Genomic DNA, 27284 nt, shown 5'->3' with positions numbered 1-27284 from the left:
ACTGATTTCAGTAAATATACTTAATAGTTTCTTGAGAATACATCTTTAAATACCAGAAAATTGCAAGATAAGAACGAAATACCAACACATCTTAGAATTAGATTCTAAAACTTTGCCATTGTCCTTTTGCCCCACCAAGTCTACATCTGGAAATATTCTAGATGATTATCAAGTTCATGAATGTAATCTGGAAAAATCTTCAAGACAGAAATATTTATAATCACAAAAGTGTAGAAACCACCAAGTTCATCAAGAGGGGACTTGCTGAATTTAATGTGGAACACTCATAAAAAAAATACTATGCATCCACTAAAGATAATTAAGTAGATCTCTGCACACAGAATGATGGGCAAGATAGATTTATTAAGGAAGGCAAGTTTCAGAAGCCTCTATACAGTGCAATTCCATTTATGTTTGAAAAGAAAATAGTAACTGATTAAATGATAAGAGAATATCTGGAAACATACACAAGAAACTTTTACAAGAAAACATTAGAGAATAACTGATGAAGTTAGATAAAGATTTCTTTTTTTAAAGCAACCATTGTGAATAAAGATTTATTCAGATTAGGACCTACTTCTGACCCCACATTTATCTGGATTACTATTCAAGTATATATTACTTGAAGTCTCTATGTCCAACACTCCTCAAATTTTTAAGAATAAGGGACTGTCTTTTGCAGAGTTCAGTTTCATTTATTTACTACAAGAAAAGCAAACAAAATGGCCTAAATTTACATCTGAGCAGGCCAACCGTAATGCATTCCCTGGCTAATCTATCTAACCATAAATAAGACTTCAGGACTGAAATTTGACCAAAGGTACCTGAACTTGTTACAGAAAAACTACAGCCCAGAAATCAGAAAACTTTATAGATCAGAAAACTTGGACTCCACAAAGGTAACTGTCACAACAGTAACAACCAAACCAATACTGGGAACAATTCTCGTGATGAATAAAGGGAGAATAAACAAGCTGACCACTACAACAAGACAAACTGCGTTCCCTTGGAGGAATGGTTTATGTTGAATAACCACCATCATTGACAGCAACAATATCTATTAAATTAGTAGCATACCTCAGTTAAATGTGCCAATTTTCCAAAAAACATGGTCTCGGTTGCATACTTTTTAAAAACTGGTTTCTTCTATTTTGGAGATTCCCTAATTTAAGATCGTGTGTGTGTGTGTGTGTGTGTGTGTGAGATACTAACTGACAGCTTTTCCATTTTGTTCATTCTCGTAAACGACATGTTGTGTTAGCCTGCAGGAATGGCCTTATATTTCTCAGTAATGGTGTGTCCCGTTCTCTTTGGGAAGCACTTAATGAGCCATGTACTCCTGGAAGTGACAAGAGAACACACAAGGGCCTCTGGTCTTGCCAACAGAGTAGTTTCCACTGCTCTGGAAGGCTTTTGGTTTCCATGTTGAATTCACTTCACCATTAATTACAGAAAATGACATTTTGTTTGTTTGCTTTTGGTTTCGTCATCTTCTTCAAATTAAGGCTCTGTGTCACAGACAGAAAGTTAACATTTATTTAAGTCAGGAACATGGGAGTAAATTTCACGTTTGCAGATACTCTTGAAATATGTGGCAAAACTTAACATCCATGTTATTCAAAGATTGCCATTTTGTTGATACAGCTTTGAAAAGCTGAACTAAGTAATCTCTGTCCATCTCCAGATCTGACTAACACAACCATCTTCCTTGCTCAGAGATAGGATGCTTAGAGTTAGCAGAGAACAAAATTGTACCCTCCTCATCTGCTATATTAGCTCAACCACACAGGGGCCCAGTGTCCCCAGGCGTTCTGAGGACTATAAAGTTCAAGGCCACTGATGATTCAGGCCACCTCAGGGCACTTCCGCCAAGCTTTGCTATGCCTCCCTCAGAGTTCAGCATACAACTGGAAAGTCTCCTCACAAACATTTCCTCCATTCATATTCATGAAACTTCTCTGTGGTTTAACTTAACAGAATTCACCTCCCTAGCCAATCTAAGTTATAACTCAAAAACAAATACATTTCTACTTCAGCTAAAAGGAGGCTGATACGCTGATACTTCGCTTGACTCTGTGGACTACTTCCTTGTATTCTATCAGAAAGAAACTAGTCTTTGGGGGGAATACATAGAAATGATAATGGAGCAATTAGACAGCTCAATGAAATTAAAAGGAATTTAATCCCATCAATCAAACAAGAACAATCTTGGTAAATATAGTACTAGTGTATAGTGTATGGAATATTATCTCAGCAATTGCAAGCTTCCTGATACACCACAGAGCATATGCACGTTAAGATATTTTAATATCTTAATTAACTGATCTGAAAGAAATGTGTGGGATGAACATCCTAGGTCATTTCTACTTTGACCTCATAATAATTTATAGTTCTACTTTCTTTCTGTCGTCAATGTAGCTTACTATTTAACTTCCCAAAAAATGCCTTCTAGCCTCAGGACACTTCCAAAATTTGCCTTTCTCAAGGGAATAACTGAGATGTCACAGCTAGTGAATGACTTTCCCTTTATCTGCTCTCCATCCTGCATGATGACCTCATTAAGTTATTCTTACAAAACTGGATTCCCTGGTTGCTTTGTCTCAAGTCCTTTTCTCTCCTTAATCCACTTACTGCCCTTTCTCTCCTCATGGCTCCTCTTACAGATTTGATCCCAAAAGGTACATCTTCTTTCTTCAGGCTTAATCTTGGTCATCACATAGTTACCTTATGTGTGAGTATAATTCTAAAAACTAAATTTCAAACTCTGAACCGTCTGCTCCTCTCTAGTCCTTTATCCCCATCCTCTGCTGTTTCTAAGGCTTGAAATCGTCTGGAACTGAACTTGTCCAAACTGAGCTCAACACTGTATTCTCCCTCCTGTTCTGGAACAACCTACCTCAAAATCATGAAGACTTAAATCCTTAGGACCATGACTGAGACCTTGCCCTTTAAACCTCCAAACCCATTCTAGTTGGGCTTTCTTTTCTCACCTTGATTCACCTACGCTGTCACCTATGTTTATTCAGCTTCATAAAACCTGTTGGGAAAAAAAAAAAAACAACATGGTAATAATTTTTGACTCAGTCCACCAAATTTGAGACTTTCATTCTTAAAGTTGTAAATCTAGCATCCAAACTCTAGGATACTTTTATCTGATCTCTTTTAACTTTTTAATTTAACTTTACTTTCTGATTGTTAAATGTTTAAAGGATAACTTTAGAGTTTTACTTGCACTTAGAATTAGTGTAAAAAGAACAATATATTTTAATGCTTGTGTTTTATTGTAAAAACTAAAACAGTCTTAGATTTGAAAGAGAGCAAGGGCTAAAATAATTACTTTAGCATTCATGTACAGAGATGAAATTTTTAAAATTATGTTTATTTTAGCTGTATTACATTAATCATATTACGTCTTACGAGCTTTAAAGCTTTTTATAACATGTACATGTACAATGTAAACTCCATGAGAGTAGGTGCTTTATCTCTAACAATTATGAAAATCATTTGGAACTTAGTAGGTACTCAATAAATATTTTCTGGCTCAAGGATTGTAAAATGTAACAGCTATAAAAAAGGTATAAAGGGAAACTAAATTTTCCCTTCTATCTCTCCAGAAACCCAGTTTCTATCCAGAGAGGCAATTACCACTTTACCAATTTGTTTTGTATTTTTCTAGCGATATTATAAGCCCACCTACACAAGTGTGCATATATGTATATAGGCAGGTGTGTGTGTGTGTGTGTGTATGTGTGTGTATGTACACACCATCGTTATGCTTTTTTCTCCCCTCAAATGGGAACAACTTAGCACATTTCCTGTACCTTACCTTTTGTATCTACTATATCTTGGAGTTCATTTCAGATTAATTTTTGGAAAACTCTCTTTTTTATGAAGATGGCATAGTATTCCTTCAATAAATGTGTCCTCAGTTTATTTGATCAGTCTGTTATGGGAGTATTGAGGCTACCAGGATTTTGTGATTTTAAACAATGTTACACTAAGTGTTTTGTATAGATGTCATTGTTCTTATGTGCAAGTATCTGGAGGATAATATCCTAGGAGTGGAATTGCTGGATCAAAGAGTGAATGCATTTAAAATTTTAATGAATATTGGCAAATTTCCTTCCAAAGACATTATATCAATTTATACTTCCATCCACAATGGAGAAGGGCACCATTTGCCCTCATGGTAGCAACACAATGTTACCAGATTTTGAGATCATTACAATTTAGAGTTGAAAAATGATATCACATTGTAGCTTTTATGTTCTTTCCTTTAAATAAAAATGAAATAAAACATTTTTTTAACCATTCTCACATTTTAGAGATACTTGTATTTTCATTTCTATGAATTGTCAGGACCTCTATATATTATTTTTTTCATTTTTACTATTTTTTTATTGTACTGTAATGTCATTACATTTCCCTCACTTTCCCACCTCACTGGCCTTACCAGTTCTCTTGCAGTTCTCTCTCCTTGACATGCCTTTTTCTAGTATTTTCTTAAATCTTAAATCAAAGTCTTAATTCCACATGCACAGAATATTTCCAAGTGGTGGAGAAGTGGAGAAACTGCTAACGGATCATTTCTGAGTAGAAGAATTCAGTAAATGGAAACAGAGATTAGACTGTCACTGCAACACTTACTGTATTTTTGAATTCTCTAAGAAGCTTATATATAACCTACACAAGCACACACATTGATACATGCAAATTAATAATTCACATCCTTGACTTTTAAGATAATAACTTTAGTGTAATTTTGAGTTGAAAGTAATTTATCTTTACTATTATTAACACATAATTATATATGCCTAATATACATACAAAATGTATATCATATGCATTTTTATAGAAAAAAGTATTTCTACTGTAATTTGTCCTCTTCTTAATTGGGAATCTGTGTTTGATTATTTGAATTTTGCCAACATGTTGAGCACATTCCTTAATCAATGTAGGTACTCAAAAGCTGTTTAATTCATTTAGCAAACATTTATTGAGCTGCTGTTCTGGGAAAGTATCTTGGTAATCACTGGCAATAGAATTTACAGTCACAATCCTTGCCCTCAGAGATCCCAGTTAATGATGAAGATAAACACGGAGATAAATAACTTTAATAGGTGCAATTGAGACATGCAAAGAAGAGAAATGATAAGCATCAAGTGATTACCTCAGCATTTTCCAAAGGTTGAGTCAAGAAGCACCTTCTCATGATGATTTTCGTTGATCACCAGCAACATTTTTTATTAGATAATGATTTATTGCAGAAAATATATTACAAAAACTATTAATTTTGTGGATATTAATTTAGCATGAGGTTACAGCAGACATTTAATTTTCAGAAGTCAGTCATTGTAAAAAAATATTAAGTAAATAAGCATTTATGTGGAACATAGCTACTGTGATAATTGTGAAGCAGAGATAAGGATCACTGAAGTCTGGCAATTGTTAATCTATCACATGCCAACCAGGCACATACCGCACTGGTAATGATCATTGTAATTAAATGTTAGAAAGCTTCCCTTTTTTTTTGAGGGTTTTCTCTGTATCAAGCATTATGTACTTTTAACGGTACCCATCTAATAGTCGAAATATCCCAGAGATGTGTATTTTCTTGAGAAAAGAGAGGTTGAGAGAGGTTAAGTTTACTCTTTAATTGTTTTACAGTTGTTCCTAGTAGGTGCCAAGTATCAGAGGAAATGACAGCCAGGATTACTGACCTTGTAAATTGTGAATTTGAGTGAGGAAAACATATGCTAGATGAACAAACACCATTTATGAGAGGTGCTGTGAAGGGGTATTATGAATGTTCATGGCAGAAGGACAATTAAGGGTGGGAGGTAAGGTCAGAGAAGACTTCCTTTAGGAAGTGAGGTTAAATCTTGCTCTGATGAATGAAAGAGTTACTGGGCTCTGCACAAAGGAAACTCAAGTGCAAGTTCCTGAGGAAAGATATAAAAGAAGGCCAGCGTGGTTGGGTATAAAGAACCTCATAGTCTCACAAATGATAAGACAGTGCTTGTTTCCACAGCCCTGAAGGAGTAGGTAGTCAAAAAAATTTTGGATTTTTGTCAATCCATGGGTAAGAAGTGGTATCTCAAGATAGATTTAGTTTGCATTTCCCTTACTATGAACATCTTTTCATAAGTTTAAAAACTATTTACATTCCTTTTTCTACAAAACTACCTATTAATATATTCTTGGCATCTTTTCCTATTTTTTTCCATTCATTTGAAGAAGATTCTTATAGATTTAAGTAAATTTGTCTTCTGTCTATGATGTGAGATATGTTCTGTCTTTCACCTTTATTATTTTAAACTTTTGGTCCTGAAGAGATTTTCAATTATTTTTTAAATCAAAATCAATCTTTAGTTTTTGTGGTTTTGAGTTTAAGGTCATACTGAGGAGTCTTACGCAGTCCAATCTTACAAACATATTCTTCTGTGTTTTCTTTTAGTATTTTTAAAATCAGTGTTCAAGTGAAAGTATGTGTTCATTGGGATCTATTTTGGTATAAAGTGTGAGGTAGGGATACAGATTTTTTTTTTCCTTGAAATATTTCCACTTGTTGCAACACCATTTGTTGAATAATCTCTTTTCCCAATTGATTTGAAGTATCATCTTTACCCACTAGTAGATTCCTATGTGCATTTGAATCCTTTTACTAGATTCTCTATTCTGTTCTATTGATGAGTCTGTATGTTTATTCACTAATACACCATGTTTTGATTATTACTGTTCATATCATTATATTATCTTATAGGGCAGTCACTTGCATAGAGGATTCTTCTGTTTGGATTTTTCTAGTTATTCTTATTTGTTTATTATTTTCATATACATTTTAGAATCAGCATTCTACTTTCAATTTTTCTATTAAAATTTGTACTGAGAGATTACACAGAAAGAAAAAGGAAGGAAGGAAAGAAAAGAAAAGAAAGAATTATCTGGAGGGCAAAGTGGCATAATGAGGGGGGAACTGGCTTGTCTGTTAGAGATCCTTACCTAGATGTTTGTGGATGAGGTGATGTGACATCTGGCACCTGGGTCAGAGGACTCCAAGTAGGGCAGGAGTAGGCGGGGGTAGAGCTGACACAAGATTGGCAATGAGCTAATCTTACTAAGGTTGAATTGCCAGCATATGAGGACTAATTTCATCTACTTGTGATATGTTTGAAAAATTCCATAAAAGTGAAAAATTAAAAAGAACATCAACTTATTAAGGATTGAAATGTCACTGAAGGATAGAAGTCAGGAAATTATTTCACAAAAGCCTTGGCTGTTACTTTACTATACATTTAAGGCAGCTCTTATTAAGAAGGCATATTTGTAATAAGTGCTTTGATACATTAGACAATCAGAATTCTGAAGATTAAATGAGGATCCATGTAAATTGTTTAGCCCAGAATTCTCACTACATATAAACCTAAAAGTCTTTCTGGAAGTTGCTTTCATCACTCAACATAAATTTCAGGAATCTTTTCCATAATCCCATCCATCTGTCTGTCTGTCCATCTATCTATCCATCCATCCTTCCATCTTCTGTTTAACAATTATGTAATGTTTCATAATTTATTTAGACATTCCTCTATTAACATTTTCCCTTCTTATAACAATATTACAATGAATGTCTTATAATCCATATTTGTACACCTGTCCAATTATTTCCAGGGGTAAGTCCTAGAAGTGGACTTGCTGGATCAAAACCAATGCATTTAAATAGATTTCTTTCCAGGGTGCCCTATTAACAGACTGCACTCACATGCACCATCTCCAAGCAATTATGAGAGGGCCTATTTCCCTATAACCTTGGCAAAAAAGGTGCTATAAATATTTGCACATATATTAAAAAATCATTCTCTTAAATGCCTGAATTTGTATTTTATGCATTATTAATGAAGGTAAAAGCATGTTTATTGTCTACTTTTCTCTCTGCCACTGTGAAATACCTTTTCATATTCTTTACTTATTTTTCTATTGGACTCTGTCTTTTTTGTTGGAGCTCTTTATATTAAGACTATTAATACCTTGTCATATGTGTTGCAGAACACTTCTCCTAGTTTGCCATTTGTCTTTTACTTCATGTAGCTTTAAATATTTCAACCTTTATTTTATGGTATCTAGGGTTTACTGCATGTGTAGGAAAGCCTTTCCTATTCCAAAATTATATAGCTATTTTTTTGTAGTCTCTTTCACAAGGTTGGATTAATTTGTTTGTACTTGTCCTTAATCCATCTGGAATTTATTATTGAGTTTGAGGTAAGGATATATATCTTATTCCTAAATGCAGAGCCAACTATCCCAAACTGTTTATTGAATAATTTACTGTCTATATCTGGTTGAGAGTTCCCATCTCATTATTTTTCTTCTGGATACTTTTTATTGGCTCTTTTCACACATTTATTATTCCATATACACCTTAGAACCATTTGTTGTGTTCCAAGAAAATCCTAAAGGGACTACATTTGAAATCACTTTATAAATTAGGTGAGAAATGGCAATTGTATGATATGAAGTGTTCCACTGAGAAGCACAATGTGTCTTCCTACTTTTAAGGTCTTTAAATAAACTTTATTATTAATTTTTCTATGAATCTCTCACATTTCTTGTTAATGCCTAGGTATTTTATAATTTTGAGGGTTTTTTTCTTTCAATGAATGAGATTATTTTTGCCATTTCATTATTTTGTTTATTCCATTAGTTATTGCTAATGTTACATCTACAAAATGCTATGCATCTTTGCATGTGTGCTCATGTACAAACCACGTCATGCAACAAACAGTAACATTCAAAGATGTGAGATGTGTATAAAATTTGGATGCATTATTTTTTTGCACATTTCAGAACTCTCTGGCCCAGCAATTACACTTCTAAACATGTACCCAAGTGAAATCAATGCATGCATCAATGACAAAATGTGTGCAAGAACATTTATAGCAGTTTTGTTCACAATAGCTAAAAACTGGAAATAATCTGAATGCCTGCCAACATGAGAACAGATAAAATAAGCTTCCCAACAGGCTTGTGCATATCCAGTCGCTAAAATAAAAGTCAAAATGAGAAACAAATCCTCCAAATAAATAACCAAATAAACAAAAGCAAACAAAAGAGAGGAAGTAATTGTCTGCTCTGTATCAAAAATCCACTCAGAAGACTCACTCCAAGCACAGATCCTTTGACCTGCTCTGTCTGGAGAGAACCAGAATCCAATGCAGCACATTCCCAAAGGATCCTGCCTCCGACACCTGCTGTTCCTTACGTGTCCTCTATTTCTCTTCATGACATTTCTGTCTCTCAGTCTCCCAAGTTAAAAGCTACAGCATCATGTTTTACACCCTCTAATAACCTAACATCATCTTGTATCAATCTCCTTCCACTTTTCTAGGACTAGGTCCTATAACTGGGTTGAATGGTGGCCCTCAAAAAGATATGTCTACACTTTAATTCCCAGAACCTGTGACTGTGACCTTACTTGGAAAAAGGGTCTTTGCAGAGGTAATTAGGTTAAGGATTTTGAGGTGAAATCAATCTAGGCTATTCTGCGGGCGATAAACCCAATGGCAAGTGTCCTTACGTGAGACACAGAGGGGGAAGAGAAGGCCATGTGAAGATGGTGATGCACAAGGCAGGAACGCCTGGATCCACCAGAAGCTGGACCAGGTGACGATAGATTTTTCCCCGGAGTCTTCAGAGGGAATACATCCCTATCAAAACGCTGATGTCAGACTTCTGGACACCAGAGTTGCAAGAGAATAAAATTGTTTTTAGTCAGTCTGTTTGTAATAACCTATCATAGCAGGCAGTGCTGGGAAACTAAGAAAGTGCTTAATATACGATTTGGCAATTATCTAATTGCACAACAAGAGCTGCCAATACTCAGTACCTACGTACGAGCTACCAGGCATTTTTTTCAGGTGCTTGTCAGATGTTTTGAAAGTTAAACTGGAGGATGGGTGGAAAGGTGGTTTGGGAAAAGCATATGCAAATGTCCAACACTGAATGAGCTCAGAGGATGAGAATGTTTGTTATCACCTGAATTCTCATTTAAATGACTTGACTACAAAGGACGCTTTTAACAATCAGACGGACAAGATGATCCAATGGTGGGAATTCGTTGGCTTTTTTAACCAGCCAGCCAGCTTGCTCAAAGGCTCATAAAATCTTGACACAATAATATAACTAATGACAAAGAGGAACATGTAGCAGGTAGATGGATCAGAGTAAGAGTCAAAGAATTCAAAAACCTAATTAAGCAGTTTTTAAACATGTGGAAACTTAAAAGCCTTTATGTTTTTCATCACTTTTTTTGGTCTTATAACCTTAGAGGGTTTACAGAAAATTAATTTCTAATAGCAAATGAATATTTAAATAACTTCAACAATGGATTTTTCTGAAAAATGAGAATAATTATAAAGTCGAATAAGGAGGAGCACCTATGTGCAGTGGTATGCTGGTTAACATTCAACAACCAGCTGGGGGCGCGGAGCCCTGATTTGAGCATTCACTGATTTCCATGGTGTAAAAATACATCCACCATTGTTAGAGCAGGCAGATAGCTAGATATGAGCCGAGAAAGGGGGACACAGACCAAATGGCAGGAATTGGGCAGAAAGGAGGGGCACAAGCCAAATGCAGGAAACCACACATCATGTAAGCAGCAAGGGTCCCTGGGTAGAGAAAGAAAAGCAGGAACCTTTGGGCTGATAAGTGATCATGCTTTCTGGGGTGGCAAGTGGCCTGGAGAAGAACAAAGAAGTTGGTGTCAACTGGCTGTCCCAATTCCTGAAAATGTAATTACTGGCTCACAGGCTCTAGTAGAGCAATGAATAGGGGGAACTAACACAAAAGAATCATCACAGGTTCAGATTAAAGGAGAAGTCCACTGACTTGAAGTGGGGAGAAACCAGACTGAAGAAGCTGAATAACGGCTTTCAGACAAATTAAGCTAACTCCCTGAGTAAAACAAGGAGAGAAAAAACAGTAGCATCTCTAAAGTGATCCTATTTTTTAATGACATTGTATGTATCCAACTACCTGCAGATAAACACTCACACTAAGTTGCTTTATTTATTTCTGTACATGAAATTTACTGAAATGTATCCATTAAAGTGAGGGAAAGCCTCCTAGGAAATTTTCTTGCCTAAAAGATGGGAACTGAAACCCATGCAAGGGCCTATACCTTTGTTAAACAATACAAAGATGAAACAAAGACAAGTTGGCAACTGGTTTTTAGGCAATTCACTCCTGGGAGATAAGACTAGGAGTCTCCTAAAACAGCTTAATAAGCAAGAACAACACATGCCCACCAATACTTTTAGGCATCTTGCCTGCCAGGATGATGTTATGATGTCATAAATCTCTATCGGTTCTCTGCCTTGCAAAAAACATACCTTGGAAATTACCTGACACAGGCCCTAAAACTCTGTAAGATTCTTTACTTAACTTCCCCATTGAGACCCTATTTACAGCCCTTTGATTTCCATTTTCTAGTACCAATATTTACAAGTGCAAAGCCATTCTGAGATTGGACTTTACATCTGTGACCCAGTCTCTCTCCTCCTAGAAGTTGCTAGGGTCGTCTCTTTATCCCTGATACTCGGAGACATCCCTGACAATATTCTGCCTTGGTGTGGATGTTTTCATGCATCACCTTGGCATGGGAGGGACCCTTGTAATGTAAAATCCATGAATTTAAAATTTGAAATGTTCCTCCCCTCACTTCCTGTTTTCTTTCTTTGGAACTCATTGGTCAGACCAAATTTCTGGACTGGATCGACAGACATAAAGGATTGACCTACCTTGGCTTTTTCGGCTATTTTCATCTCCTTGCTCTCCTCTCTGGGTTTGTTTTTTTTTTTTTTTTTCCAACTTTTTAACTGAGTTTCATTACTGTTATCTTTCATGTTGCTAAGTTCTAAATAATTTTTTGTTTGTACATACACAGTATTTCTAGATTCATCATCTCTAAGGATATTTAATGATAGTTTTGAGGTTTACCTCCAAATTCTACTTCTTACTGTTGATCTCTGCCTTTCATAGTCCAGATATTTTTTAAATAAGCATCTGTTGTCCATTTTTAAAGGTGATTAGGAAACTATGTGGGACACCAAATACCAGTTCTTTTCCCTCAGGCAACTTTGGTTTCTCTAGGTTCAGTGTTTTATCTTGGGGCCATAGATAAAGCTGACTGCCAGCATTCTAGAAGCCAAGTTGGGGTAGTGGCCTGGGTCTCATTATTCATTATGCGAGTTTTATTTTCTCCTTCCAGTATGGCATTTTACCATCAACCAAACATTAAGAAAAAGGCCATTTATTTTTAACAGGAAGTCCATTTACCAAATATTTAATGAGTGGCTGCTGTGGGACATTGACAGTATTTAAGGAGAGAGACACTGTAAATAAGACATCTTTTCCAAAGAAAAAATGCATTCTCTAAGTATACCCTATGAAAGTTTGGCTGCATTGTCAAACAAAAAGAATAAGCCATTAACCTTCCACTGGGGGAAAAAAACCCCATCACATTCTCAACAAGCCAGTGGAAATATATATATATACCAACACTGAATGGTATTAGGTAGTACGTCTTCTCTTGGACCTAGTTTTTAAAATGACAGAAAAGTTTTGATATAAGAACTCTCACTTAGAGAAATGTACCCAAAGAGAGGAACTGTGAAAGTTTCAAGGCTGAGAAACCATTAACCAAAACAGGGCTCTCAAGAACTTCTTAAATTTTTATATGCATGTGAAAGGCACAGGGGAACCTCCCAGAGCAACCGTCACAGGCTAACTGGGAAACGGATCTTGGGATTTCTAATCAGCACACAGTCTTAACCTGTATTGGTCTTTTTTTATCTATGAGTAGCCATAGCCTCTGTTTAGCAGACACTTTGTGACTTTTGCCCCAAAGGCCAGAATTTTTATATTCCATCCATGCAAGAATACACCACTGCACATGTGTAAACAAAGATCATCTGTCTTTGATGGCTGAAAAGGCTGACTCCTCACAGTGGATTATCTTTTTTATTTGAAGCAAGTAAATCAGGCTACACCTTCATCTCCTGTGGACACATCTCAGGCTTTATATCTGAGCTGGAAAACTACTCTGCTCTTGGATCCGAAAAATACTGAGTTTTGATTTTTCAAATCATATATTCAGAGACATACTTGGTAAAACCTGATGGTCACTGGATCATGATGAAATGATGCTAGAGAAGTCTACTTCACTAGGAGTTATCATCGTAAAAAATAAAAACAAGCAAATAAAAAACAATTCTTAAGAGTCCCTTAGACAAAAAAAATTGTACACCAAAGCTCCAGAGTCAGACTCTTATCCACTCATTGTCTATCAGGGACCTGTGGTTCATTTTCTCATGCGGAACCCCTGGCATACAGGGATCACTCAGTACACTTTTGCTGGTTATCTTGTTCACCATTCATTCAAAGCCCTAGCCATTATGTAGTTTACATTCCAGAGGCAGAAGACAGATAAGTTAAATAATATTCATTCAGATAATGATCGATGCTGTTAAGGAAATAATGTAGAGTTAGAGGTAAAAGAATGAGAGAGGATTAGATAGAAAGTTTAGGGAAGGTCTTTGTAGGGGGTAGGTGGAGGAACGTGAGTGAAAGCCACAATAAGAAAGCTACCACAGTAGTCTTGGAAAAAAAAAAAGTCTGGACTAGTATGGCAAGAGGGAAGAGAGTAAAGAGTCTGAATTGGGATATATCTTGAAGATAGAGCTAATGGTACTTACTGATAGACTGAACATAGAATGGGAGCTAAATAAAGGTGTGAATGATTTCCAAAGTAAACTGAAACAAAGTTAACCTCTGAAGCTCACATAAATCATGGGCTGCCCTAGAGGCTGGCACATTTGGGAATGTAGTTGCCTCTAACCGGGTGGGGAAGACATTCGGGATGGATATTCACATGTCTTTTTCAGAAGTTCTGAAAAGAGGCTTTGGTCTTAAAGAGGAGAAGTATGTCATGCACCTCCCCCCCCGTTCCCCAAAGTACTCCAGACCCAGGAAACCAGGATCTCTGCCTTTCCCTCCACAACAAGCCATCTAACTCCACGATGAAGATTAGGATGGATATTCTCAGAGGAAATTCACATTTATAGTGCCTGGACTAAAACTCACTCATCTTTGAAGTTCTGGATCTCAACATCAAACACAGGAATAGTTTTTAGCTTCAGAAATGTCACAAGCCAAACAAAGAGTTAAGGAGATTGCAACCAGTACCCTTAGACCGACCACCCCCTTTTTCAAATAGAAAACCCACAAGCATCTGGAATCACCACATAGTTCTCCTATCTGAAATGAGAAACACAACACAGGGTAATCTTTAGCTGATTAGAATGTTCATTAGGATGAGCACAAAGCTCATTAAAGTACTCCTTTAGGAAAACAAAGCTTATTCACACAAGGTTTTAAAATAGTATACAAATACATACATTTTATGAACATAATTTTACACTAAATCTCCATCGGCTGCTTGAGAAATGTGAATTTCACTTTCATATCTTTACTAGACCTCAACTTCTCCCACCTTCCCCTCCAAGTCAACCTCAGATAGCTGACTGAATACCTTTAGGGAGATACAGTTTGTGTGGGTAGAAAGAAATAATAAATAGCTTGGTTTTTCAGGAGTTTGTATCACTATCTGGTGATTTTTTAGCATATTTCTAACTCAGTAAAATAAAAAGCATCATCTCTTAGAGTTAGAAGGATCAGATGAAGTAGTGCAGCAAGAACTTGACCTTGCAGATAGTGTATGTACAAACTTAAATTTTAACATGTAATATTTAAATTCAACAACCTTTTTGTCACCCTGACACATTCATCTATTGCTGCAGAGAATTCCTCTCGCACGTGGGTAAATTTCCAGTCTCGCACTTGGTTCTCTTAAGGGCAAATGTCCCATTCCCTTCTATATTTACCATTTTGTCAGAACAGCTAAGATTCAACCTTCTCCATCTCTTCCCATTCCTCATTCATGTGCATTTATAACTTCAGCATACCACTGATGGCATTTACCACATTCTACTCAGGAAATCCAAGAAATCAAAGCTTCAAGTCACTTGCCCATTCTTCAAAAATTCATTATCTCCCCTTTGTCCTATTCCTTTTCTTTATACAAGATCAAGAAAATTAACTCCAGGGAGGCCACCCCCCTTTTCTTCTTTTAGCCCCAGATTATTTCAGGCAGACTGTCCCGATTCTCAAGGGAAGGTAGTAGGTCTAGATTGGTGGGCTATGAGCCTTCCTGAGCTCCTCCCCTTAATTCTTAACCCAGCAATGTGTTAGCAGTTCCCCTATAAAGAATCTCACAGCTTGACCTCTCTGCACATTTGTAGAACACTATTTCAACTACAGAATGGAACCAGATTTTTTACTCAAGTTTTTTGCCTCAGGTACATTTATCGAAGTGCAAAGTGTTTTAAGGGCAGAGCTATGTTCCCAGTGTGGTGGGATAATCCTAGGTGTTCTAAACCACTGGCGGCTCCTCCAACGGCCCAAGAGTTCCTAGGTCTTAGCCCAGTTATCCAAGACAAACACTGAAAGCAACTTCCAATCACACCTTACCCAATCAACAATCTTCCTAAGGGAGCAGTCTGACTGGCAGCCCCAGTCACATGAAGTGCACACGCTTGCTCATTACTGGAGAAGGCATGCAAGTCTCACCCCAATCTTTGACCTAAGAGCCTACCTCCCACACGTTCACCTTTCCCTACTATCACCACACGTTTACCTTTCAAGGTTACAAGCCATACAGAAGGGTACAGTCACCGACCAAACCAGCTATTATCTGCTTGCCTCTACTCAATTTCTTCTCAATCTTGGCTGCATGCTTTAAATTGCCCAGGGAGATTTGGAAAAGTGATGCGTGGGTTCTAATCCTAGAGATTTTAATGTTACTGCTGTGTGTCTGGCGGGATGGGGTGGTGGCTACCAGGATTAAAAAAGCAAAACAAACCTCAGCTTCTTTTAGTTTTTATGTTATTTCTTTAACTTTTTTTTGGGGGGGGTAATTAGGTTTACTTATTTTTGAAGGAGATACTGGGGATTGAACCCAAGACCTTGTGTATGCTAAGCATGCACTCTACCACTTGAGCTATGTCCTCCTCCCTTACTTTTAAGATAGAATTTGCAAGCCTGCTGCTGTGCATGAAAAACTATTTTCACACTAACCTGTTTGCTGTGGGTTGAACTATCATCATCTCCCACTACTTCTAATTCCCTGTACCTCAGAATGTGTCCTTATTTGGAAACAGGGTCAATATTAAGGTAAAATGTGGTCACATTGTATGGTGGGCCCTTAATCCAACATGACTCATGCCCTTATTTAAAAAAAAAAAAAGAGCCATGTGAAGAGACAGAGGCACAAAGAGCATGCCAAGGGAAGACAGAGGCAGAGAAGGGAGTGACACATCAGTAAGACAAGGGACACCAAAGATTTCCAACAAACCACCAGAAGCTAGGAGAGGCAAGGGACAGTCTTCAGAACTCTTGAGACAATACATTTCTGTTGCTTATGCCACCCAGTTTGTGGTATTTCGTTATGGCTGCCCTAAAAAATGAAACCACCATTTCACATAAATTTATTCACTGATCTTTTAGTTTTGACACAGGTGTACCTTCCCTCCCTTCCAAGACTTCAACATCTAACCAACACCCATCCAGGCCCATAGTTTACCACAATACTTAGTGCTTTCTTCCTCACTTTCAGTTTGTATTTGAGACTTTATGTGCTAAGGACTGTTCAACACAAGATAAAAGAATGAACAGAAACAGGCACTGTGCTTATTCTCATGGAATTTAGTCAGTGGGAAAGAATCAAAAGAATGATCCAAATAAATACAAAGTTGCAACTGTGTTTTGCATATAAGGAAGCTGTAACTGGTACAGTGATGTCCCATGACTCGCCCTTGTTAAGTATGTCAAGGAAAGCTGCCTTAAACTAGGTTCTGAAGAATGAGTTAGAATTAGCGAAAAAAAAAAAAAAAAAAAGAATTATCTACATGATGTTCTAAAAGCAAATTTTGAGAATGCTAAATACTCAATTAAAAATCTGTCCTTAAAAAAAAAAAAAACAGCAGGTAAATACTTTCCCAGACCCTCATGAGTCAACAGAGCAATTTTCTTATATTTGCCGTCTGCTATCTTTTACTTGGCCCATCCTGAAGTACACAGCGTCCACGATGCACAGAGTATACCTGCAGAAAAGCGTATATGTAATATTCTTCCTCCACTTCCTGTAATGAGCTTGTTTTTTAGGAAATTTGAATTGAATTGAGCTGCTGTCCTATGTAGTCATGCTGACACAGTAGATTCCTATGCAACAAGATTCGAAACAGAGCTTGCTTTTTTTTTAATATGATGATCCAGATTCAGTTCCTTACCCTTTTTACTTATTAGATCCTTCACAGTTATGTGACCTTAGGAAAATTAAGTCACCTCTGAGCCTCAGTTTCTACATTTGAGTAATAAAAATTAGTACATATTTACAGGTTGTTAGAAATATGAAGAGAGATACAGTATGATAAACCTTTCACTAAAAGTCCCTCTGATAAGTATTTTGCTGCCTTTTCAGCATTGTATGACCAAGCAAGGCTGTAGAAAAAAATTTTCAGTGGATTATCAAACAGAGAAAGACGAAGGCAAATACAAGACACCATTATAATATTACTTAATATTGTTTTTCAAAGCACTATTCAGTGCTTTTAAGAAATCTAATTTTCCTCATAAGAAGTGGAATACTTGAAATAATTTATTACAAGAAATACTCACATTTTCTGCAACACCTCCTCCCCACCCAGATAAAATATCCAGGGAAATTAAGCTGTTCTCTGCTTAGAATGATGTTAGAAGTCTTGAAAGTGTCAGTAACAGTCACTATAATAATATTCTCAAATCTAAAGTCATGATTATACCTAATTCTGTTTTCGGAAATCTCTAGAGTCCTTAACCTCGTCCTAAGGACCCCAGATTACATTTCTTTTTCTAATTCCCCAATCTGAAGCTGCACAGGCACCTGCTGTCCTAGTTGGTGTGGGTTCCTTCAGTTATTATCATTTGTGATTCAGCTTAAATGTAACCTCTTCCATGAGATGGCTGCTGACAAAGCCAAATGAATGCAAAAGCTCTGGGGTGTTGAGCTGGGTTCCAACTCCCAAGTGCTAAAAATATTTTATTAGAATATTTTGTAAAATAATATATAGACATGCTTGTAACATTTTTGCCTCCTGTGATCTTAGATTTCACACCAAAGAAGACTGAGGGCTAACAGTCCCATTACAAAAGGAAACATGTGGGAGGCAGATGCTCAGAGAGTCTGAATTCATGCGTCCATTTGGGACACAAAGAGAAAATATAGGCCTGAGAGCTCCTTGGAAAGTGAGGCCAGAGAAATTATAGATGAGGGATCTATTTGTCACATCATAGAAGGATACCTGCCCGTACTCATAGTTCAGGAAAACTCCAACACTGTGCACTCGCTCTCTCAAGGAGACCCTTCTTAAAGGGGGAAAGGTCCAGAAGATATAATCGGTTCCCATCATGGTCCCTGTGAGTAGGACTTTATCCCTGGAATCGTTTCTGTAGGCAAAGCCTCCGTATATACCCAGCTGCCACTGCGTTGCCTTTTCCACATCCACCTCCCAGTAGTGCCTCCCTGAGGTGAAGCTCTCCACACCCAACACAGCGGCGCTGAAGTCAAATCTCTCTGGGTGACCAGACATGTCCTGCTGGACATTCCTGAGTCTTACGCTTCTCAGATCCTCGGATAAGACCAGACAGGGATGAGCTGTTCTATGGTCCAAAGTGATAGGTCCTGCAGGGAGAAGGAAATTGAGTAAACCTGGGGGTTTGTCAGTGCTAGAGACTGATGATTTCCAACTTTCAGGGGCTGCCCAATGAGTGGGCATGAGTCTCAGGCACCGATATGGGAGAGGCAATCTAGGAGAGTCTAGGTAAAGGAAACTCTAAGCTGTTTCAATAAATGGACGTCATAGAGGAACAAAGTCAGTAAGATAATGGAAGGAGATGAAATTCATCTGAGGAAGAACAAAACAAAAAATAATGGACTATGGAGAGCTTTAGAAGTACCTCTGAAACCAGAAAGGAATCTTGCCAGGCTGTAAAAGTAGCCTGATACCCAGACCTAGCCCACTATCACCTGGTACCCAACTCCAGTCCCCAAAGATCTCCAAGCCTGGAACAGCCAGAAGTACTGACTCTCCTAATAGGGCAACTGATTCACGGCTCTTCCCTGTGGCTGAATTGCTCTCCTCATCTTAAATATCACCAGGGTGTGATATAAATACCTAGAAATTGCTGCCAGCGGGCCCCTGATATTGAGTAAATCAAAAGAGAACATATTAGAGGTCAGAAAACCTGTGAGAATCTTCCAGAAAAATCAAGCTGAGAACAAGAAAACTCACTGTGATTTCTTACACTTCAAAGTAGTACTTGCTTTCATTCAAGTGTAAGAATAGAAGGAGAATTTCAGCTTGATGAAAAGCAACTATGGAAAACCTACAGCTAACATCAAACTTAACGGGGAAGGACAGTGCTTTCTTTTTCCCTAAGACCAAGAAGGAAGCAGATGATTCTCACCAGTCTTATTCACCATCATACTGGAGGCCCTAGTCAGTGCAATAAGGTAAACAAACAAACAAACAAACAAACAACCAAAAATACACAGAAAAGGCTTACAGATTGGAAAAGAAATAAAACTGTCTACATTTATAGATTACTTGACTATCTTCGTAGAGAATCTCCCCAAAATCTCTAAGAAAGTCACTAGATTTAATAAATCAGTTTAGCATAGTTGTAAGATGCAATGTCAATATACACAAATGAATAGTTCTATATACTAACAAAAACTAGAAATGAATAAAATTTCAATTATATATTTAATTCCATTAATAGCACTAAAAAATAAAATACTTAGCAATCTGTCTAATTAAATACGTATATTTGCTGAAAACTACAAAATACTGTTGAGAGAAATCAAAGACCTAAATAAATGGAGATAAATTACCTTATCCCCAAACTGTTCTATAGATTCCATGTAATCTATAAAATCCAATTAAAAACCCTAGCAGTTTTTTGTAGAAGCCAACAAGCTCATTTAAACATTTATGCGAAGAAGAATCCAGAGTAGCCAAAATAATGTTGAAAAGAACAAATCTAGAAAACTCACAGTGCCCAATTTTAAGACTTTCTATAACCAATCAAGCCAGTGTGGCATTAGCAAAAGAACAGAAGACAATGATCAATGGAATTATTAGACAATTGGATCAATGGATCTATTAGACATAAATCTGCTCATATGTGCCAACTGATTTTCAACAAATGATGTTGGAACAACTGGATATATACATGTACAAAAAAGGAGGGAGTTGTACCATATCTTGAATTATATGTAAATATTAACTCTAAATGGCTAATAGACCTGAATGCAAACACTAAAAGTGGGGGGAGGGTGTAGCTCAGCAGTAGAGTGCATGCCTAGCGTGCACAAGGTCCTTGGTTCAAAACCCAGTACCCCTATCAAAAAAAAAAAAAAAAAAAAAAAAAAAAAAAAAAAAAAAAAACCAAACAAACAGGTAAACTTAATTACCTCCCCTGGCAAGAAACAAACAAAAAGCCCCAAAAAACAAAACTAAAACTGTGAAACTTCTAGAAAGAAATCTTTGTTGGGGTAAAAAAAAATATTTCTTAGGACACAAAAAGCTAAAATAATAGAAGAAAACAAAATATTAAGCTGATCTTCAAAATCTAAAACTTCTGGCACTATTAGGTAAATGAAACTATAAACCACATGAGAAATATTTGCAAATATAGTCTTTTTAAATCCTTTAGCTAAGTGGAATTTACTTTCATTTATTTCTCAAATATAAAAATAAAGTGCCTTGTGATCATGGATGCGTGTCAACTTACTTTGCAGCACTTTTAGCATTTTGCTCATTCCTGTTATTTGGCATAAATTCAGGTCTGTGATTTGGGCAGGCTCTAAACACTGAAGCAGTAGTGACTCACTCCTATTAAAGACAAAACAATCTCCGTTATCTGTGCAGACCCCAGGCCCCTTTATCCAGAGGGTGGATCTCATTGCATGGCCTCGCTATCCCTACCCCGACATCTCTACCCATGTGCTCACATATCAGACTGTAAATCTGACCCAAATGTTTTCAAAATGAGTAACTTACCTTTCCAAAGCGTATCTTGCATTCTATGGGGTGAAAAAAGAGAGATATAAAATATTACTGGGTATTTGAGCCAAGGCTTTTGTGAACTGTGCCCATGAAAATATCTTCTCTTATAATAATAAAACTCTATTTCCATGTAATTTCTTCAGCCTCATGGTGATAAATCTCAGATACCAAATTTCAACACTGAATAGGAAAAGTCAAAACAATGCTTGAAATCATTGTTATATTCCCAAGGGAAATATCTTCTATTCTTCACATTCAGAATGCTCATCATTCAAATTCTGCCCATCTATTTGCTTTCTATATCAAGGGTGGCAAGAACCGAGCCTGCTAATCTGGGGATGGTGACTGGAACCAGGTCAGGAACTGAAAATAACTAGGTCACACCTACCTGTACTTTCTGGAACTAGGCTTGGCTCTAGAAAAGAACCTAAGGGCTCTCTGCTCAGGGGCTTTTCAAATAAGAATACTCACACTGCAAATATGGGCCTGGCAGAAGGATACTGGCAGAGTCTTTAAAAGATGAAAATTTTCTTATTGAAATGGTAATACATGTTACTGCCCAAAATTTAAAATACATAACACTATACAAATAAGTCGCATCCATGTTTCCCAAGGTTACCGCTGATTACACTGTTTGTGTTTATTTTGCCCGAATTTTTGTCTGAATGTTAATGAGCATATATGTCTATACGTATTTTATAAATAGCAAAAAGTGTTTTTGCATGTTTTCTCCATTAAGGAGATATCTTAAAGATAATCTTTCAGTGTGTATAGAGCTGCTTAATTCTTTTTTATGGCTGCAGAATATTCTACTGTATGGATACATTGTAATTTGACTAACCAGTTACTTGTCCTATTAATAAGGAACATCTCAATTCAAACTTACTATGACAGTTTTAAGGTGAGAATTCACATCATGAGGCAGCTCTACACATACTATGATTTTATGATGAGTCAGTGCTTTTGGTAGCCTTCGTGTATGAGTGAAGATCACTGGATCCTGTGTTCTAGAATTGACCTTGCATGAGTACTGCCCACTTCTCAATTCTCAAGAACTGTGGTGAAGGTTGTTTCCACAATCTTACCTGCAGCAACACTGAGGTGGATTGCCCACACTTCTTCTCTAACTCTGCGATGGTCTTTTGGAGGCTGCAGGTATGTTCAGACAGCCTGACTTCACTCTCCTTCAGTTTACTCATGTTCTCTCTCCCCAGATTGTTCAGTCTCTGCAGAAGCATCTCCTGATTACCATTCAGCAATTTCTCTTATTTGCTAATTCAACTATCTCTTTAAAAACCTGCTGTACTGCCTGTCACCTCAGTAACAGACACAATTAGATAAGGCCAGGATATCCCTCTGTGTCACTCAAGACACCGTAATAGAAACCTGATTCTCTGACACAATATATTCATGTCAACAATGATAGTATCCATGTAGTCTACTTAATCAGTTCATAACCTGGACTCAAAACCAGTCACCTTCTCTTTTTCTTTTTTTGCTATGCAGTTTTGTTCTGGCACTTTCCTATTTCCTTCATTCAATTAAAACTAAGACTTACCATAATCTAATTGAAGTTAAATTTAATCAATAAGAATTAATCAAGCCACTGATACCAGTTTCCTTTTTGTTTGGCAAAGATGCTCCACTTAGGCACACAAGCACCTGTTCATTTTTTTTCCCTTAAAGAACACAAACAATGTCATATTATACTGCTGATCTGACAACTTGCTTTTTTCTTAATAAATACGCTCTTGGAGAGCATTCCTTATCCATACATATAAAGCCATCTTATCTTCCCTAAATGAAGAGCATTCCACTGTATGTCCATAATACAATGTATTTCATGAATCCCATATTAATAACCTGGATATAGGCTGTATCTAATCTCTTTTGTTATCAACAAATGTTATAGTAATAATAATGCCTAATACTTATCAAGTGCATAATATGTTCCATTGTTACTTAAAGAGCTTTGTGTAGATAATCACATCCAATCCTCAAAACAATATTAAGAACTAAGGGCCATTATTATCCCCATTTTACAGGTAAGGAAACCAAGTCAGAGGTTAAGGAACATGTCTAAGGGACACTTAGAGGCTAGTAAATTGCAGAACCCAGAAAGGAATCTCAATCTGGCTTCAAAGACTACCTCTAACCCCTGGCTCTATACTGAAAAAAACTTTATAACATTCCCTCATCCATGTGTCTTTTTTTATGCATGTTAAGTATATCTGCAAGATAAATTATCAGAAAGAGAATTGCTGGGTGAATATATACATTCTCTCAATATACCCATGATTGTTCCTGGATGTCTTCTTCTGAAATTGATATAATGTTCAGTTCTTCTTTCTCTGATTTCCCAAAGATTGTGAGGATGTCATTTTCCACATCTCACCTGTAGTATTTCCTGGAACTTCTCCCTTAGCTCTGTGGCAAACTGCATCGGTTGGTTCTGATTTGCTTCTCTCAAGTTCAGGTTGAATACATACCTTTGCAGGCCCTGGAGGTTCACCATGTTTTCTTCAATCATCAACTGGAAACTTATCCTATATTCAGACTCAATCATTTCTTTAAAATTCTGCTCCTCTTCCTTCATCATAGATATAGACATGACAGATTTCAGGTTAAACACAACAGATAAATATCTATAGCCACTATCCATCTATAATTCTAATACAAAGACAAGGAATTATAAAGTACAGGGGAAGAAATAAAAGGCATCAAGACAAAGGACAAAGGGCATTTCAGAGTCAAAATCAGCCAAGATATCAACACAATCTTAGAACATGAAACGCAGATGAAGAAATGTTAATTGTTAGAAAACAGGAATGTACAACCTCAGTGACCAAAGAGGAGATAAGGAAAATGAGAAGATATGTAAATGGCTTTTGCTGATGCTTTGGATGGGGGTGTGAGAAACGAGGAATCAACGGGTGACTCCAAGGTTTTCAGACAAAGTAATTGAAAAAAGTTGCCAAAACATAGAAAGGAAAACTATGGAAGGGACATATTCCAGAAGTGGGAGTGTATTAGCAGCTCAGTTTGGGACATGCTGATTTTGACCGGTCATTTAGACACCCAAGGAGAGATGCTAAGTAGGAAGCCAGACACGGAAGCCCACCACTCAGAAATCTGAGCTAGAGACATATGCTGGGAACAGTCAGCTTAACGGACGATATTTCACCTCATGAGTCTATGGAGTCAAGATTTACCAAGAACATGACTATTCTCACCACTTCTACCACTACCCCTCAGTTCACCATCACCTGTCCTGATTATCACAACAGTCCCCTTTGGGTCCCCCGACCTGTGCTCTCACCCGCTTACAGTCTATTCTCATTTCAGCAGCTAGAGTGCTCCTTTGAAAAGAATGGAAGTTAGATCAAATTACTCCGCTGTTCAAAAGTTTCTGCTGGCTTCCTTATTTCATTAAAAAAAAGAAAAAGAAAATCAACCACCTCGTATGATTTGGCCTTCAGATCTCATCATCTGTTAGCCTCCATTTCCTTCACAACCCCAACAAGGATACACCAGGCTGGAGATTTTTGTACTTGCCCTTTCCTCTACCTAGAATATTCTTCCCAAGGCTGCACAGCTCACTTCTTCACCTCGAGTATTCTCAAATGCCACTTTCTGAATGACAAGGTCCTGATGACTTTATTTAAAAGTATATCCAATCACTCTTTTCTGCTTTAAAAAAAAATGTATAGCACTTACAATGTGACATACTATACATTTTACTAGGTTTGTTTACTTCCACTAGAATGTCAACTGCACAAGGGCAGAATTGTTTCTCTTCACGGCTGAATCCCCAGCTCCTAGCATAGCTCCCAGCAAACACTGGGACCCCAATATTTGTTATATGGTGCTTGGAGCTGAAAAAAATGAAGATCAACTGTTGAATAATTCTTGTACAGCCAGGGAATTCTCCCACCTACCATTCTCAACTAGATGCTTACTTTCTTTAAAAATGGAAAGAGAAGATCTCAAATCTGGGATACCTGGCAGAATAGTTAAATATAAAGAGAGAGTGTGAAATCAGAAGTGAAACATGTGCTTAATGGATAGCAATCCCCCGACGTGGATAGTGATTCTCAAACTGCCCTTCAAAAGGCTTCAGGATTTATATGGCCACCAACAGTGGCCACATAAGATGCTCATTCTCCTATGGCATTGTTATAAACTGTGCTATCAATCTTTTTGATCTTTGCCAAAAAGGGATGCAAATGTCATCTCAGAAATTTAATAAAAATGTAAGTTAATTTGTATTTCTCTCACCATGAACAAAGTTCAGGATCTTCTTGTATGTTCAAAAGATAGTTGAATTTTCTTCTCTGTGAAAAGACTCTCATGTCTTTGATCATTTCTCTATTGAGTTTCTAGTCTTTTGCTTACTGACTTTTAAGAGCTCTTTATTGGTTAAGAATTAACATTTTTCCCACTTATGGATTTCAAATATTTTTCCCTGCTTTGTCATTTGTCTTTTGATTGTATTTATGTTATGTGCTATGCAACATTATAGGTAATTTCCCCCTAAGAATCAAGCACTGACCTGCATCATCACCATTCTTTCTTGCTCATCAGCCAACATGCTTTTAGCTACTTCAAGTTTCTCCTTCAGTGTGGTCAATATCTCCTGGAATAACTTCTGCAGAGAAATGTATCACAATTCCAGGTAAAGTAATTGCTTTGCAACAGTTAGATCCCTAACCTTAGACGACTGAAAGGCCAAAAGCCCTGACTATGTTTTCATCACCTCGAAGTTGAAGGTCCACATTTGGTAACTGTCTAGTATTCTTTGATAAATATCAACTAGGGAAATGGTCTTGGAGGATCAGAATATCTATCCCGCAAATAAATAAGGTAATAAATAAGAGAAGGCAGCCAGAGTGACACAGGGCTCTGGGATCTGCATGAAGCTTACCCTGTAATTCTCAGCAGTCTCTTGTAATCCATACACCGTGTGATTCTTGTGCTCCTGGGACTGGAAGTACTTGTCACAAAGCATCATTTGGTCATCACCGCAGAACAGCTGTGGTGGCTCCAGGTGTTTTTCACAGCAGGCATCTTCTGGGATTTTTTGCTCTAACTGAGAAGGGAGCCTTTTAGACATCCCGGCAGGTGGCCCTAGTTGAAGACTGGCTGTTTCTGATGTGGAATACCTCCCGGCACTCTGAACAGGAAAAGAGAGGCGGTGTTCCGCGGCAGGCACACTTGTCAATCTCAGTCCACGTCGTCGGAGCTGGTCAGCGTATTCCTGTCTCTCACCCAGCAAAGCTTCAGCAGCCACGTGATTGAGTAAGGAGACACGAGTTACACCAGCATTCTAAGATTAGAGGAGCTGTCCCAAGTTTTCTGAGAATTTCAAGAAACTGGTTGAAAATTATTTACAAGTGACAACATAGCATACTACTTCCTTCTAAGTCATTAAAAAAAAAAAATGGCGCTCAGTGGAAGGTACAATGTGGAAAAGAGCAGCGGAGGAACTTCCCCGACTGAGGGGAGGCAGAGCCTGGCCATAGGCAGTCAGGTCGCAAATTTAAGGAACCACTCACTCTCCCAGTGCTTGCAGGAGCCAGAAAGTGAGGTCTTTTTTGAGAGCTTCCTTAAATGAGAGGGGGGGGGGAGCACTTCTGGGCTCCTTTGGTGCGCATGCCTGAGAAGCACTCACCTCTGGGCTCCTTAGGCGCATGCCCGAGAGGCGCTCACTTTCGGGCTCCTTAGGCGCATGCCTGAGAGGCACCCACCTCCGGGCTCCTTAGGCGCATGCCCGAGAGGCGCTCACTTTCGGGCTCCTTAGGCGCATGCCTGAGAGGCACCCACCTCCGGGCTCCTTAGGCGCATGCCCGAGAAGCACTCACCTCCGGGCTTCTTAGGCGCATGCCCGAGAGGCGCTCACTTTCGTGCTCTCTAAGTGCGCAGGAGCTTGTGAGGCAACGCAAGTTTTGCGCCTAAAGCCTAAGGCAAGTCTCATTGGAGACCTGGCCATTAAAGGATGTTTGTTAAGCAAATAGATAAAAATGCCCCCAAAATAAATAAAACCTTTCCAAAAATACTAAAGGG

The 27284-nt window shown here is 37.6% G+C and overlaps 1 protein-coding gene across 3 annotated transcripts; it reads right to left on the bottom strand.

The window, feature by feature from the left end:
• Positions 1-353: 353 nt before the first annotated feature.
• LOC116659993 (probable E3 ubiquitin-protein ligase TRIML2) lies at positions 354-26839 on the bottom strand. Of its 3 annotated transcripts, XR_004315329.1 has the most exons (9): positions 26146-26839; positions 25774-25869; positions 23617-23811; positions 22307-22447; positions 21216-21238; positions 20947-21047; positions 4454-4589; positions 2991-3037; positions 354-1508 (listed from the first exon to the last, which is right to left on the bottom strand). XR_004315329.1 is itself a non-coding variant. In XM_032468441.1 (7 exons), the coding sequence occupies exons 1-7, from the start codon at positions 26332-26334 to the stop codon at positions 4576-4578; spliced, it is 759 nt and encodes a 252-aa protein (XP_032324332.1). In that variant the 5' UTR covers positions 26335-26839; the 3' UTR covers positions 4440-4575. The 3 variants fall into 3 exon arrangements, 2 of the variants coding, with proteins under 2 accessions (XP_032324332.1, XP_032324331.1); XM_032468441.1 differs by lacking the exons at positions 354-1508; positions 2991-3037 and having other exon boundaries at positions 4440-4589; XM_032468440.1 differs by lacking the exons at positions 354-1508; positions 2991-3037; positions 4454-4589 and adding an exon at positions 17838-18832.
• Between the last annotated feature and the right edge of the window lie 445 nt (positions 26840-27284).

This window comes from Camelus ferus, chromosome 26, assembly GCF_009834535.1.
Source record: "Camelus ferus isolate YT-003-E chromosome 26, BCGSAC_Cfer_1.0, whole genome shotgun sequence".
In the NCBI taxonomy this organism is placed as follows: domain Eukaryota; kingdom Metazoa; phylum Chordata; class Mammalia; order Artiodactyla; family Camelidae; genus Camelus; species Camelus ferus.
Note: the sequence above shows the minus strand (reverse complement) of the source record. Positions and strands in the feature narration are given on the sequence as shown.

What these genes read in the sequence shown, in the direction of transcription:
- LOC116659993 (XM_032468440.1), bottom strand. Translation starts at nt 26,334, where the DNA reads ATGTCTAAAAGGCTCCCTTCTCAGTTAGAGCAAAAAATCCCAGAAGAT. An exon ending in CCACCTCAGTGTTGCTGCAG is followed by an intron (nt 21,239 to 22,306) that starts GTAAGATTGTGG and finishes TTCACCCCATAG; the next exon opens with AATGCAAGATACGCTTTGGA. An exon ending in AATGCTAAAAGTGCTGCAAA is followed by an intron (nt 18,833 to 20,946) that starts GTAAGTTGACAC and finishes TTCTCCCTGCAG; the next exon opens with GACCTATCACTTTGGACCAT.